Here is a 15,244-nt window from a genome sequence, read left to right on the forward strand (position 1 = left end):
TATTGGTGCAAACATAATTATAAGTGTAGTTGTTTTGTGTAGGAGATTGGGACTATAAAAAAATAATTTTTGAGGGAAAAAAAATACTCTTTTGTAGTTTCTGTAGAACTGATGTTAGAAGGGCTTTTTATTTCAAAGTCTAACAATTCTCAGTTTCACCGCATCAGTCACAGAGGTTATTACTACTGTGATGCCTAAAACAGCTGATGTTCTTTGTTCCTGTAGCCATTAAACAGGGAAAAAGCACAGAAATCAACACCTTCCTGTCTTCTATTCAGAAAGCTTTCTGAAAACTTGCTTTCACAGTCACTTTATAAAATCTGTAAGAGCCTACGTCAAACAAAAACCCCAGTGTCACAAAAATTCAGCCACCTTTGGTGAACAGTATCTTTTAGTTATACACAATAAAAATACAAATACAGTTGTCCGTTAACCCATAACGTTCACGTTTCCGTGTCAAGACAGGAAATTCAAGGCAGCGCATATGTGTATCTGCTGCAGTGCCCACTGGCTGGTAAAAAACATCTATCTAGATACTCACACAGACATAAAACTGAAGAACCAAGATCTTCATACACATACAAGCCATCTTTTTCAAAAACAAAAGGATGAGCCACTGACAGGAAAGCGCTTGGAATCTCATTAATTTGACACTTAGTGTTTCACTATGATATTTGAGACGCTGGAAGAATACCAAAACGCTGTGTTGCACTGTAAATCCACAGTGAGGTTCAGGCTGGTCTTAATGATTGTATCTTCGTTCATGAAACATCTGCTGAAAAATGATACCAGTCTTCTGAAGCAGATTTTTGAAATGAAAGTCTCTTTTTAGGGCCATTAGCTTGCTTACTTCTAACGGATTTTTTTTTTTTCTCCTCAACTTCTCTGTTCCACTACTTATTACTAAAGTAATACCACACCCTGAAGCTAAACATTATCTCACCGATATTTTAATGACAATACACATTTGTTTCCTTGCCTTTCCATATACTGCAGTAAAGAAAGGCTTCCTTATTCTGTGTTAGCTTCTGATGCTTCTTTCCCTTATTACTGACATAGTTTCCCTTTTCTCATACCTAAATATGACTGCTACTTCAAATCTCCCCAAGGTTGCTTTTTTCTTCTATGAAACTATTAATTTTCATTTTTCCCAAACATTCTAGATCAGTTTTGAAATGTCTTCTTTGTTTGAAATATATACAGGAAATTTAGGGGTAAGTTTGTCTTCTGTGTAGGAAAAAAGCTCAGTCTATCTACTGCCAGCAAGTGAACAACAGCAAGTAGTCTGCTTTTGTACTAGCATGGCAACATCTACATGCATAACCCTGAAAGATAAGAGATTTATTTTGAAAGAGAATGTGTTACTACTTCTATAGAATTTTGAAGTATTTAAGAAACCTACACAGGAGAAAAGGGATAGCCTAGCCTGAAAGTAAATTCCTAGTATCTTGCCGAAATGTCTCTCAAGTGAATCAGTATTGTCTTGGCAGTAAAGTAATAGGTTTGTTCTTTCGGATAGTATTTAAAATCTGAAGAAAAAAAATTTGATTTTGTGATTAAAAGTTTAAATAATCTAGATTCTATGCTGGCTCTGCCATGCAGCCCAAATGTCACACTGGGCAAACTGCCCGATGTCTTCAAAACTAGTTTTAATTTCTCTAAAACAAGAACAGAATTTGCTTTCTCTCACCAAACTTTCACCTTGCCTCCCTTAGTGTCCATATAATTAAGTCACTGAGGCAACTCATAGAACCTCAAGTTCACCACACACTTCATTTACTGCTGGTCTGGGTTTTAAGTTGGGAAGTCTACTACTATATTCCATATGTAACTAGCCTAACAAGGCACAGAAATCAACTGAAGGATCTGAGAGTTGCAAGCAGACAATACTCCAGAAAGTTGGGCGTCCAGGGATTAAAACCACCTTAACTTTTAAACAGGCATTTTCCTTGTGTAAGAGAATGAACTACTCCAAACTGAAAAATAATTTTGCAATTATCCCTCTAAGTAAGTGGTAAAACTCTCCATCACAATGGCATGTTTTTCTCCCTTTCTCTAGTATAACATCTGTTGCCTAAATTTTTCAGATTAATTTTCTACTTAACATTCAGTAATGACTCTGAAACATGAAAAAACAATTGTATTCCAATACGTTTTCCTAGTGCCAATGCTTTAAATGTTACAGGCATAAGCATGCAGCTGAATCTCCATGAGCATGCAGTGTTACTGTTCAAATGTCCTTTCAACTGTGCGATAAAAGCAACAGACTTTTGAAGAAAGCCAGGCTCAGCACTAGCTCTGTCTACCATCTATGAATAAAAAGCTAACTAAGAGCTGACAAAAATAAAGGCAAAATTTTGAAGAAAAATGCATTACAGTAAAAAGTGTATTTATTACATAAAATCACAGCAGAAATCCTCAAATACATTAAGTTGGACAATGAAAGCTAAAAGTATTACGAAAAAGTAATGCTGGATGTTCTGAACACATCCTGGCCAAGAAAGTTCATTAAGAACATTATTTCTGTTAGTGTACAGACAGATAAAAAAAGAAAGAAGAAAAGGGAAAATAACTACTTTCTGCATGCCTTATTACCTGTAGGTTTAAAGCAAACTCCAACAGCAAACAATACAAAGTTATAAACAAGAGCAGCCGTTTGGAAAATTGTAAGGCAAAAAGGTGGCCAAGGAACAAGAGACCACAATTACTTCACTGTTTTCATGCAGTTTCAACTGTATTTATTTTCTCCATGCCCATCTAAATGAAACATTTGTGGAAGACCTAGGAACTGCATGGAGCTTTCAATCCAAGAATAAGAGTGGAATACTTAAATATTCAAGCACAAGCAACATGCTCAGAAAAACCAATGTAATCTGACATGCTACAAAGTATATTCAAAGGAAAGTATTGATTCACAATCACCAAATGGTGGAGTTAGAAATACGGGGTTTAGAGGAATACACACACACTTTTTCTCATCTACGTTCTCTGAAACGTTTGTAAGAGCTTTGCTGCAAAGCAAACTGAAAGCACAGCACAAGGAATAGCACATCTTCCTAAACGAACAGACGAGATGGAGCAACTTGTTTACTTTGCAGTGGGTGTCTGCTCCAGACCTACAGCAGCAGGAAGAAGCTAGTCTGAATGTGCAGGCCAGAGGTGAAGAGAAAAGCAACACATAGCAACCCCAAGTCCACGATGCAGCCAGAGAAGAGTCTTTCAAAAAAACTCTGAAGAAATATTTTACATCATTGCCAAGAGAGAAGTAGGTGGCAGGCAGTTTGAATTAGCCAAGACAACCCAACAAAAAAACCACACAAAGCCTGAATTATCATCTTGGCAACAGAGAAGAGAGGGGTGCTTTTAGCAGATGGCAATTAAGGATTTGGCAAGCATCTGGAGGAAAGGAAAGAGTGTGAGTCAAAGATAACACTCATATCACAAGTCCAGATAACAGAGAAAGATAAAGACACAATGAGAAACACATAGCAGAGAAATAATTAATTCAGGTAGCAGTACACCATCCACTAGGACCAATAGAAGAAATGAGCAGAAGTGCAGGGAGCTGTGAAAGAACACATTTGGAACAGTCTCATTTCTGCAATGTTGAGAGTCATCAAATATTGGGCAGAGGCAGTAACACACACCTACAAAAGCAGATGATTAACTTTTTGGTTAGGGAGAAACAGAAATAGAGGAAGTTAATGAACGAACTATAAAAGACTGTGAAAGAAAACAGGCAGAGGAAGGCTTAGAAGTAAAGGTTACAATACAGATGAGAAATGGTGACAGGAGACTCGGACAAGGGTGTTTCAGGCCTAGGAACAAATACATGGAAGAGAAAAACTGTCAATTTAACAGAATACCCCTACCTACTTAAATGAAGCAGGAGTTAATCTACTAAGTGTGAACAGTTTGCCTCGTCCTAGTTAATTATTTAACCTTCAGTTCTTGCTGAGGGTGAAGTACTAAAAGCATTACAGGTGCTTCATAATTACTACTGGTTAATAGAAGACAGGGACATGATGAAATATGCGTTTATAATTCTGTCGCCCTTTTGTTTTATCTGTATGTTTAATTTTCCCTCTGTATTTCCTTTCAGTAAATAAAAGTATTTTACTTCATGTGCTACAGCACACAACAACACTAAATGATAATCGAAGAGTTCAGCACTGAACATCTTTTAGAGTCTTTCCTTCACACCATTAAGGAGAGTTCTTGGAGCTTGCTCTGTTTTCCCATAATTGACATTACAAACATGTAAGTGGCAGACAAAATTAAACAGTTTAAGATGAAAACGTTCACACTGGTAGGTCATGGGGAGCACAGAAACTCAGCAGTTGCTAAAAAGTTCACTTTGGAACAAAAGCTCAAATGAGTTGCACTGCGTCGAGTCAAACAAAAGAAAGTACAAAACTAACAAAACCTCCTTTTTGCCTCAGTGAGCCCCAAGACCAAATCAGTACCCTCTCTGCCAAAGAAAGGACAGAGTGCTGCATGGTCTCACAACTTGACTGCAAATCTTGCTTTGTTTAACATCTCAACTTCTCAGGTCGAGTGATTTAGATAAAAAAGCTACATGTTAGTGCTCATGTGATGAAAAATAGAACTGCCAAGAAAAAAAAAAAAAAGCTTGAGTATATAGTAACCAAAACCTAGGAACTAACCTAAAAAAACATAGTCTTTTCAACAGTTTGTTTTCTGCTGATCTCACTGTATGCTAAAATAAGCCTCATGACTTTTGAATGCTCAAATACAGTGTTACTGGGAATTTCTGAGCTGGCCACCATGACCTGCCCTATTATTAACCTACTGAAAATTAGTATCTGACTGAAATTCCAATTAAGCTCTACTCTTAGTATTTTCCCTAAGTGACCTTTGGAAATCCTGTGAGGGGACACCACATATCTCCTTCCTTCTCTTGCAATAATTGAAGCTTCTGCATGTTCACAACCAGAGGACAGATGCTCTTCTTGCTCCCAGCAGAGACAAGACAGCAAAAGGCAGAAAGAGAAATTAAGGGCTAAACAAAGATTAACCACACTGTCTACCTGATCATAAAAATTCCACATGTTCATCTGCATTAGGTCAACTAAAGCTGCATTTTTAAAAAAAGCCTTTCATAATGTTATTATGCCAAGTATAAGTTGCTGGGGGTTCTACACATGTAAAGTGTAAAGTGACTAACAAGAATTTTGTATGGTAAAATGGAATTTGCTTCATACAAGTATGGTTTAGATGAACCAGATCAATATTTCTAAGCACATTCAAAGCAGTAATGTTAATGTAAGTTATCACCGAAAAGAAGAGCACAGATGTTATTAAACAAAGTAGGCAGGAGCATTCTAGATTCACCTCATTAATAAATAACGTTCTTTCACTTTAAATCACTTCATATATTGAAAATAAGCTTACTGATTTTATTAGTGTCATCTTTCAATCATTGCCTCATTTTCTTTACAGCTAAATTTAAAACATCATTTGTTTTTAAATAACAAGTTGCAAAATCAGCCCCTGGTAACTGAACTGCTGAAGTAAAATTGTTTAGCTCCCTCGAGTTCCTGTTTTCTTTGACCACCGACCAAATTCAAAACTGATAAACAAGCAATTAGGTTATCTTAGATATGTTACAATTAACCTAATCCAGTAATGCCTGTTATAGTTGAAATAATGCTGCTGAGATATTCAAGGGCCTATACGTTAAGAGTCAGAGAGCACTAAGCCCAGCCACTCAGAAATAAGAAAAATCATATAACAATTAGGAGCACACATACAGACACAAAAAAAGGTCTATTTGAGCAATTTTCTCTGTTAAGGTGATTTAATAATCTAGTAGGACCATAACATTTTACAACTAAAAAATGATTAAAAAAAAGTTTGTTCTTCATAAAGCACCACTAATACCCACTTCAATCAGAGGAAGTTATCTCACTGCAGGACACGAGTAACTATCATATCAAAAGTAGAACACCTGGAAGGAAAAATGCGGTAAAAGAAGAATGCAATATTATATTCAGCTACTTAACCAGCTCATCTAAGTGCTCCTTGCTCTCCTAAAAAAGTATGTGCTAAAGTTTGATTTCCCTTAGCTTCCCAAAAAATCAAACCACTCACTGAACCTATTCAGTCCTCCCAACTTCATCACTGCAAGTGTAAGTGCTATGGAGATTGAAGCGGTACAGGGAAAGAATGGCCGTAAACAGGAAATATTCAGAGATTCAGCTTCTTTGTGTGTCTTTTGTCTGCCATTTAATCTACATTTTATGTACCTTACTCTTATTGCTGGTAAATCTTCTGCATACTTTTTACATTGTGGATGTTGGGCTTCTGAGTGAATAGAGATACTCAAGAATGGAAGGTTTGGGTTGTTTTTTGTCTCTCATAGATCAAAAAGCCAACACTATCAGGTCAAACTTACCACTGAAATTGAACTTACTGAACTCCACAGGTGTATTTTACCTCAGTTTCAGAATTGCCCTAGGCAAAATCCACCAAGAAATAACAAAGAGCTCTCTCCATGCAATCACTCCAAGAACTATTATCCAGTTTCTATTCATCTCCAGAAAGTGTACCCCTTGTTTGGATTATGTTTTTACTATTAACTATTTTGTACTTAGCAAAGAGACAAGAAAACACAGCATCTCTAACAGAAAACTCATAACTAGCAGACTTCATAGAAACATAATATCATATGATCTCAGAAGCCTCTGAGGGATTTAGCAGACCAAAAATGTAGTTATAACTTTTGTAGCTTAAAATTTGTTTTCAATAACAAGAAAAAAAAAAAAAGTATGAAACATAGCATTCTCATTTCATACTGATACTCTAAACTTGCTTTTTATTATATTCAGCAACAAAGAAGGACAATACAAAGGGCCATTAAATTGTAGGCATGCAAACAACATCTAAAGCTTAATTTTTCCCTACAGTTTGAACGAGCAATCAGATTACTCTCCTGATCTGGACAGGCAAACGTGCCCACCAGCACTGTTCTTCTGAAAAAATAGCACCTTAAAGCTAACTGACACAACAGCTACCATAAATACGATAGCATGCTATTGATATGATAGGTATCTTCTCAAGCATAATACAAAAGAATTTATATAGAAAGGATTCTGAAAAAACTCAAGACCTGTACAAATTACCTTATTCTCCCAACACTCTGAGATGACTTTCAGAGTCATATAAACTATATTTGCAAACTTTCACACATAATCTCATGAAAAAATTGGGTAATTCTGTAGTTACCAGAGGGTAACTATATAGGGAATATTTTTGTGCTTTGAGATTTAAAAAACAAAACAAAACAACATCAAAAAAACACCACCACCACCTAACTTAATGCTCCATGCTCTACTATTTGTGCTTTTTACAGGTAAAATGTTGCCTCCAGGGACCAAAGTTACTGCAAGACCTAGTTTTCCACCAGCCATTACCTGAATCTGTCAGAAGACCAAGGCTGAACAGTGGCACCACTGGTATTAAGATTTCATCACAAATCCTGTGTGACTTTAGGGCGTGCAGATTATTAAAGGCACATCATACTACACAGCAAAATTACAAAGCCTTTACAAGGAACAGCTGAATTCTCTTAGAGACTCTGGACAGATGGCAGGATTTGACAATCACTAAATCAGATTACTCAAATACATTATTAGTTCTCCAGCCCAATATTCACTGTGTATTCCTAATGAAATTGCTGAATGAAAAGGGCGATGTGCCAAGCTTATAGCAAGTAAACAACAGAACTCCATTTTCCTCCAAGATCAACCTCCTCCTGATATGCAGTAAACACTTATAGAAATTACAAAAAACAAAGCTCCTCTTGAAAAAGGAGCTCATTATAAAGCACAAAAGATCAAAACCTAAATTCTACTTTTTTGTGTGTTTACTATTTAATCAAGTGTCTGTTACACTGTTTCTTTGTGACTATTAAGTAATTCAGGAAAATCAGGAGATCAGACTGACTGCCATAGAACCACCACACCAATGAACAAGCATAATGGGCTTTCAGGTATCTAAAATAACAGGTTCCACAAAGGCTTGACGTGCAGCTTCTCTGAGATAGTTCCATCAGCACTGGAATGAGTGCTTCACTGGCACTTAATGCTCAAGCGCAACTTGATGCTTGCAAGAAAAGATGCATGATTCTCCTTCGATTTCTAGAAGGCAATCCCAAGGTCCTGGTTATTCTCCTCTTAAAAGCACAAGGAATCAAAAGCTTTGATAGAACTACCAGGTTTGTATCCAAGCATTTATGCAGAGTTCTATTTTTCCAATGCATAATCAAAACATTATTGTGATGGAAATTACACTCAGTCATATTTTACTAATTCTCATAAAAACATTTTTGCCTGTCCTCCATGCACTGGCATTTCTTCTCCCTTGTCACCATACAGTTAATGCTCAGAAAGCAGAACAAAGTGATTATCACTGTGCATGACAAGGATTGTTTGCTGCAGCAATTACACCTCAGTGAGAATGTTATTTTTGTTTACACTCAACAGTGATAAAAAAAAATAATTCTAGATATTAGTTTATGCTAAATACACCCATTTTACACAGCTTGAATTTTGAGCAGGTAACACGCTTTAATGTAGGTGTGGCATTATTTTTAATGCAAAATTATTACACCTCTTTTGAAATCCTAACATTTTCTGCTATTAAATACATGGTCTCATTTTCATCAGCATGAGAGGTAGTTAATTTCATGTGCATCAACACAATGAACTAAAATGTATATTCTTTGTACCAAAGCAAACACAGTATCTGTATAGTCTATATATTTATTTCCTTAAATTTTTATCTGAGATATAGTCAGCATTTCAAGTTCCCAATGAAACAGTAAAAAAATGCAATTTTAGCTCCATAGACAAGTACTGTAATTTTCACTGTATGTTAAGATTTTTAATAATTAGAGATACATATAACTCATAGCTCATGAGTAGAATTTGCATACAGAGCACACAAAGTCTCCCTAAAACATTTCTACAATGGATTCCTTTTGTGATTTGACATGAGCTGAATGGTGTTGAACAATTTATTCACTATTGTTTGAGACATGCTATTTCATTAATTTCTGACTTTTAAACAAATGGGAGAGGTTGCTTCTATCTTTATATTAGCATACATACTGATTAACTACATTAATCATGCACAAAGGCCTGTGTTCGGCTAGGTGGGTCTTTTTGAATACATGGCAATTAAACCCTCCTACATATGAATCACTCAGCATTCACAGAGTACTTTCTATACAGAGTACTAAATGTTTACAAATGAGGCTGGCATATTTTATATAATCTGCACCACCTTGGTTGAGACAACTAAGGAGCGCTATTATTATATAAGTAACAAAGTCATAGGCAGATGCAGATTAAATAAAGTCACCTTATTCTTCACTCCCATCTTCCCATTATGGCTATGGCATCTAGACTCTGAACTTGACACATCACTCATACTGCTAGCTTGAAATAAATGGAATACCAATACAGGATAGCTTACATGTTTTGTAAAAATGTTATGATTGTTATTAGTTACGATTTTAAGAACTTTCCCACATATTCTAATACATTCAATCAAGACACACATTTTTCCACAGAAATCAAAAAAGTGAGATGGGCTGTCTCTGCTGAATTCCTAGTTCTGAAAAACACAAACGTCATCAACTCCAAGTTTAAAGCTGCAGCCCCAAAGGAATTTCGGAGGAGGAAAAAGGCCACTGACTCCTTCACAGCCTCCTTCACAATGACAATAATAAACAGAAGAGTCAATATGCTAATGGTCACTGTGCTGCTTATTAGAGACAATGTAAAATGAAGCCCCTGTCCCCTGGGAAATTCTAATATGTTTTTCTTTCCAACTACCAACAAAAACTATTTTTAAAAGATCAAAAGTAAAAAACTCTTTTCCCATGGGAGATGAAGTGTAATATATCCAACTGACCTCACTGAACATTTTAATTTGAAACAAAAGCACTTTGGCTCTCACAAAATGAAATACCTTATGTTCTGTTAAAAATATTTTAACAAGGGATTATTACTATTATCTGTATTTTTAGTGTTGGGGCCTTTCATTACCTTCCGTTAAAAAACACAAAGCAAAATTGTAAACAATATTTGGCATGCAAAGCAAATGACAGACTAGATTATCATTTGTAAATAATGTATTAGATTTAAGAACTGAGATTTTACAAATCCCAAAACAATACCAGGGTGCATTTGCTTAAACTGAACTACACAAAGAAACAAAATATGCCTACTTACAATTTCTGTACTTATATCAGTTAGGAATTACTTCTTACACTGTATCCTGCAGAAAGGACATTTCCTTTTTTCATTATTATTAATACTTGTAAAAATTAGCATGGCCTTAGCATTTTACTATTTGTAGTTGAATTAGCTGGCCTTTCATTTTGTCTTTAAACCAGCCATTTTCATGCACAGTTTATCTGCGTATAAACGATTCAGTAACAGCAGTTTGTCACCTTCATATATATTATTGATGAGAAAACAGACAACCCACCAATTAAGATGCATGCACTTGCCCCTTCTCCAGGCTCAGCCCGAGGTACTGATGAAACAGTTGAAGTAAAAACTCAGTTTTACATTTCAAAGAAAGTTCAAAGGCAGTGCGAAAAGACTGCCCTGCAAAGGACACAGAAATTGTATTTATTGCTGGAAAAGTTTATTTAAGGAGTAGACTATATTATTTACTCAGTATGATAATCAAAATCACACTATGAGTCCACATCTTGTTCAACAAGACATTCTACTTAAGTTTTCCTTTCAGTCTTGGATTGAATCTACAAATCTGACAAAATGATAGTTTGAACATTCTTACAACACTAGTCACAGCTTAGTATCAAAGATACATAAATAATGGTTAAGACATAAATCAAGCAAATTTAACTGGATTTCTGTTTTTGTTGCCACCTCAAAAAGACATACAACAATATTTCTTGGGATACAAAATATTGCCAAGTGATAAATTAAAGGAAATATTAAAAGTATCTGAAACTGGGATATATTTAGATGGACAAACAACCCTGAGATCACTTGTCTTCTCTGCTTTCATCCAAATTCTTGGGTTGTCAAAAATCACCGAGACACTCCATAAATACTACTTATTCCACAACCTACTAGTCCTTTCTAAAGTAAGTATAGCAAGAGAATTTATCCAACAGACACTATCTAAAATAAGATATTCTGCTAAAAATATATATTTGAAAGAAAGTAATATTAAATGAAATCACATTTTCTGCATAACGTATCTCTAACCCTGTTTCTGGAAAACCACATGGCCTCTTTCCTCTGTTTCTGAACGTAAGACTAAATATCCCACGTTAAGACACATTTATGCAGCTGTTAATGAAAGTCATAAATACAACAGACATTTCATGATACAACTTTGCAATGATAACTCCAGACTTATAAATGTACCACATTTACACTGTAAATTAATGAAAAAGAGCTGAGCTAAATCAGCACTAGCAGAGAACACAAAATATTTCTCTTACCTCCATTTCTGTGCAGTGTAAACGGCTCGATTTATCTGTAATATGAAAAAAACAAGTTTTCAGAATAAGTACAATACTATGGAGAAATAAAGCTAAAAACATAAGTCTTTTTTTACAGTAATTTTCAAATATTCTTTGCCTTACTTTAAATCACAACATTTCAATAATGTTTCCATTATATATGCATCACAGAATTAACAATAAGAAGGCCCTGCCCTTTTTATTTGGATCCTTCACAATACTCCCTTTCAAAAAGATGTGTCTTTAATGTCGGACTTCATTATTTAAATTGTGTGACTGATGCTTGGCCATAGAGAGAACATGAAAACACACTGGTTTAAATTAAGCAGCAGCAAATCATTATTTCAAGAGAAAAAACAACATTAATTCAAAACCCAGGGAAAAGTCACTGTTTCATCTGATACTTCCGGGATATCAAAGCGTTCAACAACAACACGAAGCCCAAGCATATTAAAGTTGAAACATTACTGTAATATTTTTTTTAAGTCCCTCTTGTTAATTTTTGCATTTCTTCCAACTTCAGAAACATCGGTTTGGAACTTATATAATACAGAAAAAATCAGTTTCTGAATTATTTCATCAAATGGAAATCTCAATTTTCTCAAAGACAAACCACTTTGGTATACAAGTGTGAGTGGCTTCACAGCTTACAAAAAATAAGACTGAAATTTCACAGCATATGAGGAAGGTACCATTTCACTAAAAGCAGCAAATCTATCATTTCATATTAATAATTCATATCAAAGTCGGGTGAAGTAATTCTGACACGATAATTTTCTGTTGGAAAAATGATATTCAAGAAAGTCAAGTATTCCACAGAAATCTATCAACTTCAAAGGGACACTACCCAAACCTTTCATTTCAAAACAGACAGGTATTGAATTTTACACTTTTTGTCTTTGCTTTTTGGCTGCATTGCACCTGCACTGCTAGTTTAAAATTTGCAACTTTGGGCCTGATGGCACTCATGCTAAGAGATACACAACACAATTCTGAGTCCCTATGTACTCAAAAACTAGAACAGCATTTGTTTGCTTGACTGTGCATACGCTGAGAGCATATGTAACAGGAGATGACTGGTGAACACCATCCAGTATGGCCAAAGGATTTACTGCAGTAGTTAGGAAAAGCCTGCAATTTGTAGCCTTAACTGAAGGACTGCTTTAACAGATTACCCAGCGAGCCCAAGGAAGCTCAACCAACTGGTTAGCATAAACATCTGCACAGAGGAGTGATCACGCTGACTTCACATGTTAAATCTGAAAGGCATGCAAAACTGTCAGCACTAAGGAAGAGTCACCTGCATAGAAAAAAACATTAATTTGCCATATTGAACTGGTCACCTTCCCTTTGAAACTAAAGGTTAAACACATCTTGAATGAGTATGGAACGTAGACCTAACACAGTGAAAGCTGTTTACCCTCATTTTGAACTGTTGTCAATGCAAGCTGAATGCTTAGCACTGGTGTCTGACTTCAAAATGAAGAACAGAGTGAATTAAAAAGGTAGCTTTTGCATCATGTATCTTCTTTTCAAAAGGATTGGTGATTCTGGTTGATTCACTTCAAGATCCACATAAGAAATTTATTTGTGTTTAAAATAGTAACATTCATGTGACCGTTCTATATTACAATTGGGAGAAACTTTTTTTGAATACTCCTATGATTATTAACAGATTTATTAATATTAGGGGCTATTTATGTGAAACTCAAATGACAGATGACCAAAACAATGTATCTCCATAATACAAGATGATACAAGACTAATTCACAGAAATGTAGTCAAGATGGGGGAAAAAAGTATGCTGCCATCTTTGGAAAAAAAAAAAAAAAAGTACTATTTTTTAAAATTACTACTTCAGAAAAAAGGTAGTAATTTTAAACCTATAATGATGCAATGGCATACAGAAAGCCACCAGTGTCTGCAATCACTGATAATTTTAAATATGTTGATTTGCATCTCCTATGGTCTATTGGAACAGGAGTCAAACTGTCTATTAGAACTTCCGTGTGACAGACACCAAGTACTCATTGTTAGCCCTCAGAGCAATGTTGAGATCCTATGAAGATCCTTCTAACAGAAGTCCTAATGAAGTCTTGAAGCGCAAAACCAAATACATCAGCCAAGACCAAAACAAGTAAAGCAAAATTTGAATTTATGAAAGGAACAGTAATAAGCTTATCTCATAGCCTGTGATAGATCTTCTCTGAGAAACTTCCACAAAAGCTGTTCTTCAAGGAAAAGCACTCAAACTGCTGAAACTTTCCTTATTTCATATCTGGTACTATCAAAATTAACTACTGCTTTCAGAGTAAATCAAAATTCATTTTTTTGTTTTGTTATAAAAATACAGGGAATATCTTACACTGGATTATTCATTCCCAGCATTTTAAAAAACAATACTATTGTCATGATTCCATATGTTGGGGAAGAAAGGGGGAATAACAAGTACTTTAAGTCTCACACCAGCTCAAATGCACTGCAGACAGTACTCTAGACAAGTGCAAACTACTAATTGACTTGCAACATTTTAATATATACTGCATTATGGTAATTATTAACCATATCATTCCATATGCCTCTGCACCTTGAGCCCAGCTGTACACTTAGCAGATCTCCCTGAACTGTTTGCAGTGACTTATGGGCTCCCTTTGTCATGAATTTCCTACACTTCTGAAGAGACCAGCATTAACAGTGTTGACCCAAGAAACATGCACTTACTTGCATCTATCAAGTCTGAAATGAATTTGCTTTTGTATGGCCTATGCAAGTCAATTTACTTACACTGGCCTTACTTATACTAGCTAGGAGTAGAGATTTCTTCCCTCTTCAGATGACATGACTGAAAAAGCAGAACCTCTTAAATGCAGCCTCAGGGTCACACTTTTTGAATTTGATCGGGAGAAGAAAAAAATCCCTGTAAGAAGTCATAGAATAGTCTCTGCCTGCAAGCAGTATTAAGTGCTTATCTGGTAAATAGGTAAAGACTTACAAAATTATTTCAGTTTCTGCTTCTTAACACAGATGCAGACTGCTCCAGACTTCACAACCATTCAACTAGATCCTAATCTGTGTAGCATCTTCACCACTCTTACTGCCAAAAAAGATTCAACAGTATTTTTCCATGACAGTTTTCAAATAGTGACTAATGCATTCATTACTAGTAAATAGCATAACTTGAATTGTGAAGTTAACTTCAATTTATAAACAAGCTACACTCTGGAAGATTATATGATTTTTCACTCAGATTGTTGCAATGCAAAAAAAGAACATTTTTTTCAAGAAGGAGAGACTTAAATTGGAGGTTTCCTTTATCTCTGAAAACAGTCTTCAAAGAGACATATTTGCCACCAAAAAAATAAAAGAAACCCTAAACTTTCACATTCTTTCTCCATTCCTCAAAATTTCTATTTGAAAATTATTCTTACTTCAAACCCTCACCGAGCAGGGTCACACCAAATTTTCATCAAGCATCAGGGCAGACTGTCTCATCCCTCAAGGCAGGAGCTTCAGGCTGCTATTCAGACTTGAAAAAAACATTATTTTCAAAAAAATCTCTCAGAGTGCTGTTAAAAAAAGACCATACTTATAGCCTGTGCTTCACTGAAGCACAATTTCCCTGCCTTCCAAGGATTAACAGGTCATGGTTAGAAAGGGTCTTCATAGATTTAAAAACAAATAGCAAGCGTAGCAGGTACTACTGCCAAT

The 15,244-nt window shown here is 35.4% G+C and overlaps 1 protein-coding gene across 4 annotated transcripts in view; it reads right to left on the reverse strand.

The window, feature by feature from the left end:
- SPIRE1 (spire type actin nucleation factor 1) overlaps positions 1-15,244 on the reverse strand; it is a 129,021-nt gene that overhangs the window by 104,609 nt on the left and 9,168 nt on the right. For all 4 annotated transcript variants that reach the window (XM_042798047.1, XM_042798046.1, XM_042798049.1 and 1 more), the window contains exon 2: positions 11,516-11,550. In XM_042798047.1, coding sequence (XP_042653981.1) covers positions 11,516-11,550 — 35 coding nt within the window. The remainder of the gene's footprint in view (positions 1-11,515; positions 11,551-15,244) is intronic.

Source organism: Tyto alba, unplaced genomic scaffold, assembly GCF_018691265.1.
Source record: "Tyto alba isolate M040663 unplaced genomic scaffold, T.alba_DEE_v4.0 Super-Scaffold_27, whole genome shotgun sequence".
Lineage (NCBI taxonomy): Eukaryota > Metazoa > Chordata > Aves > Strigiformes > Tytonidae > Tyto > Tyto alba.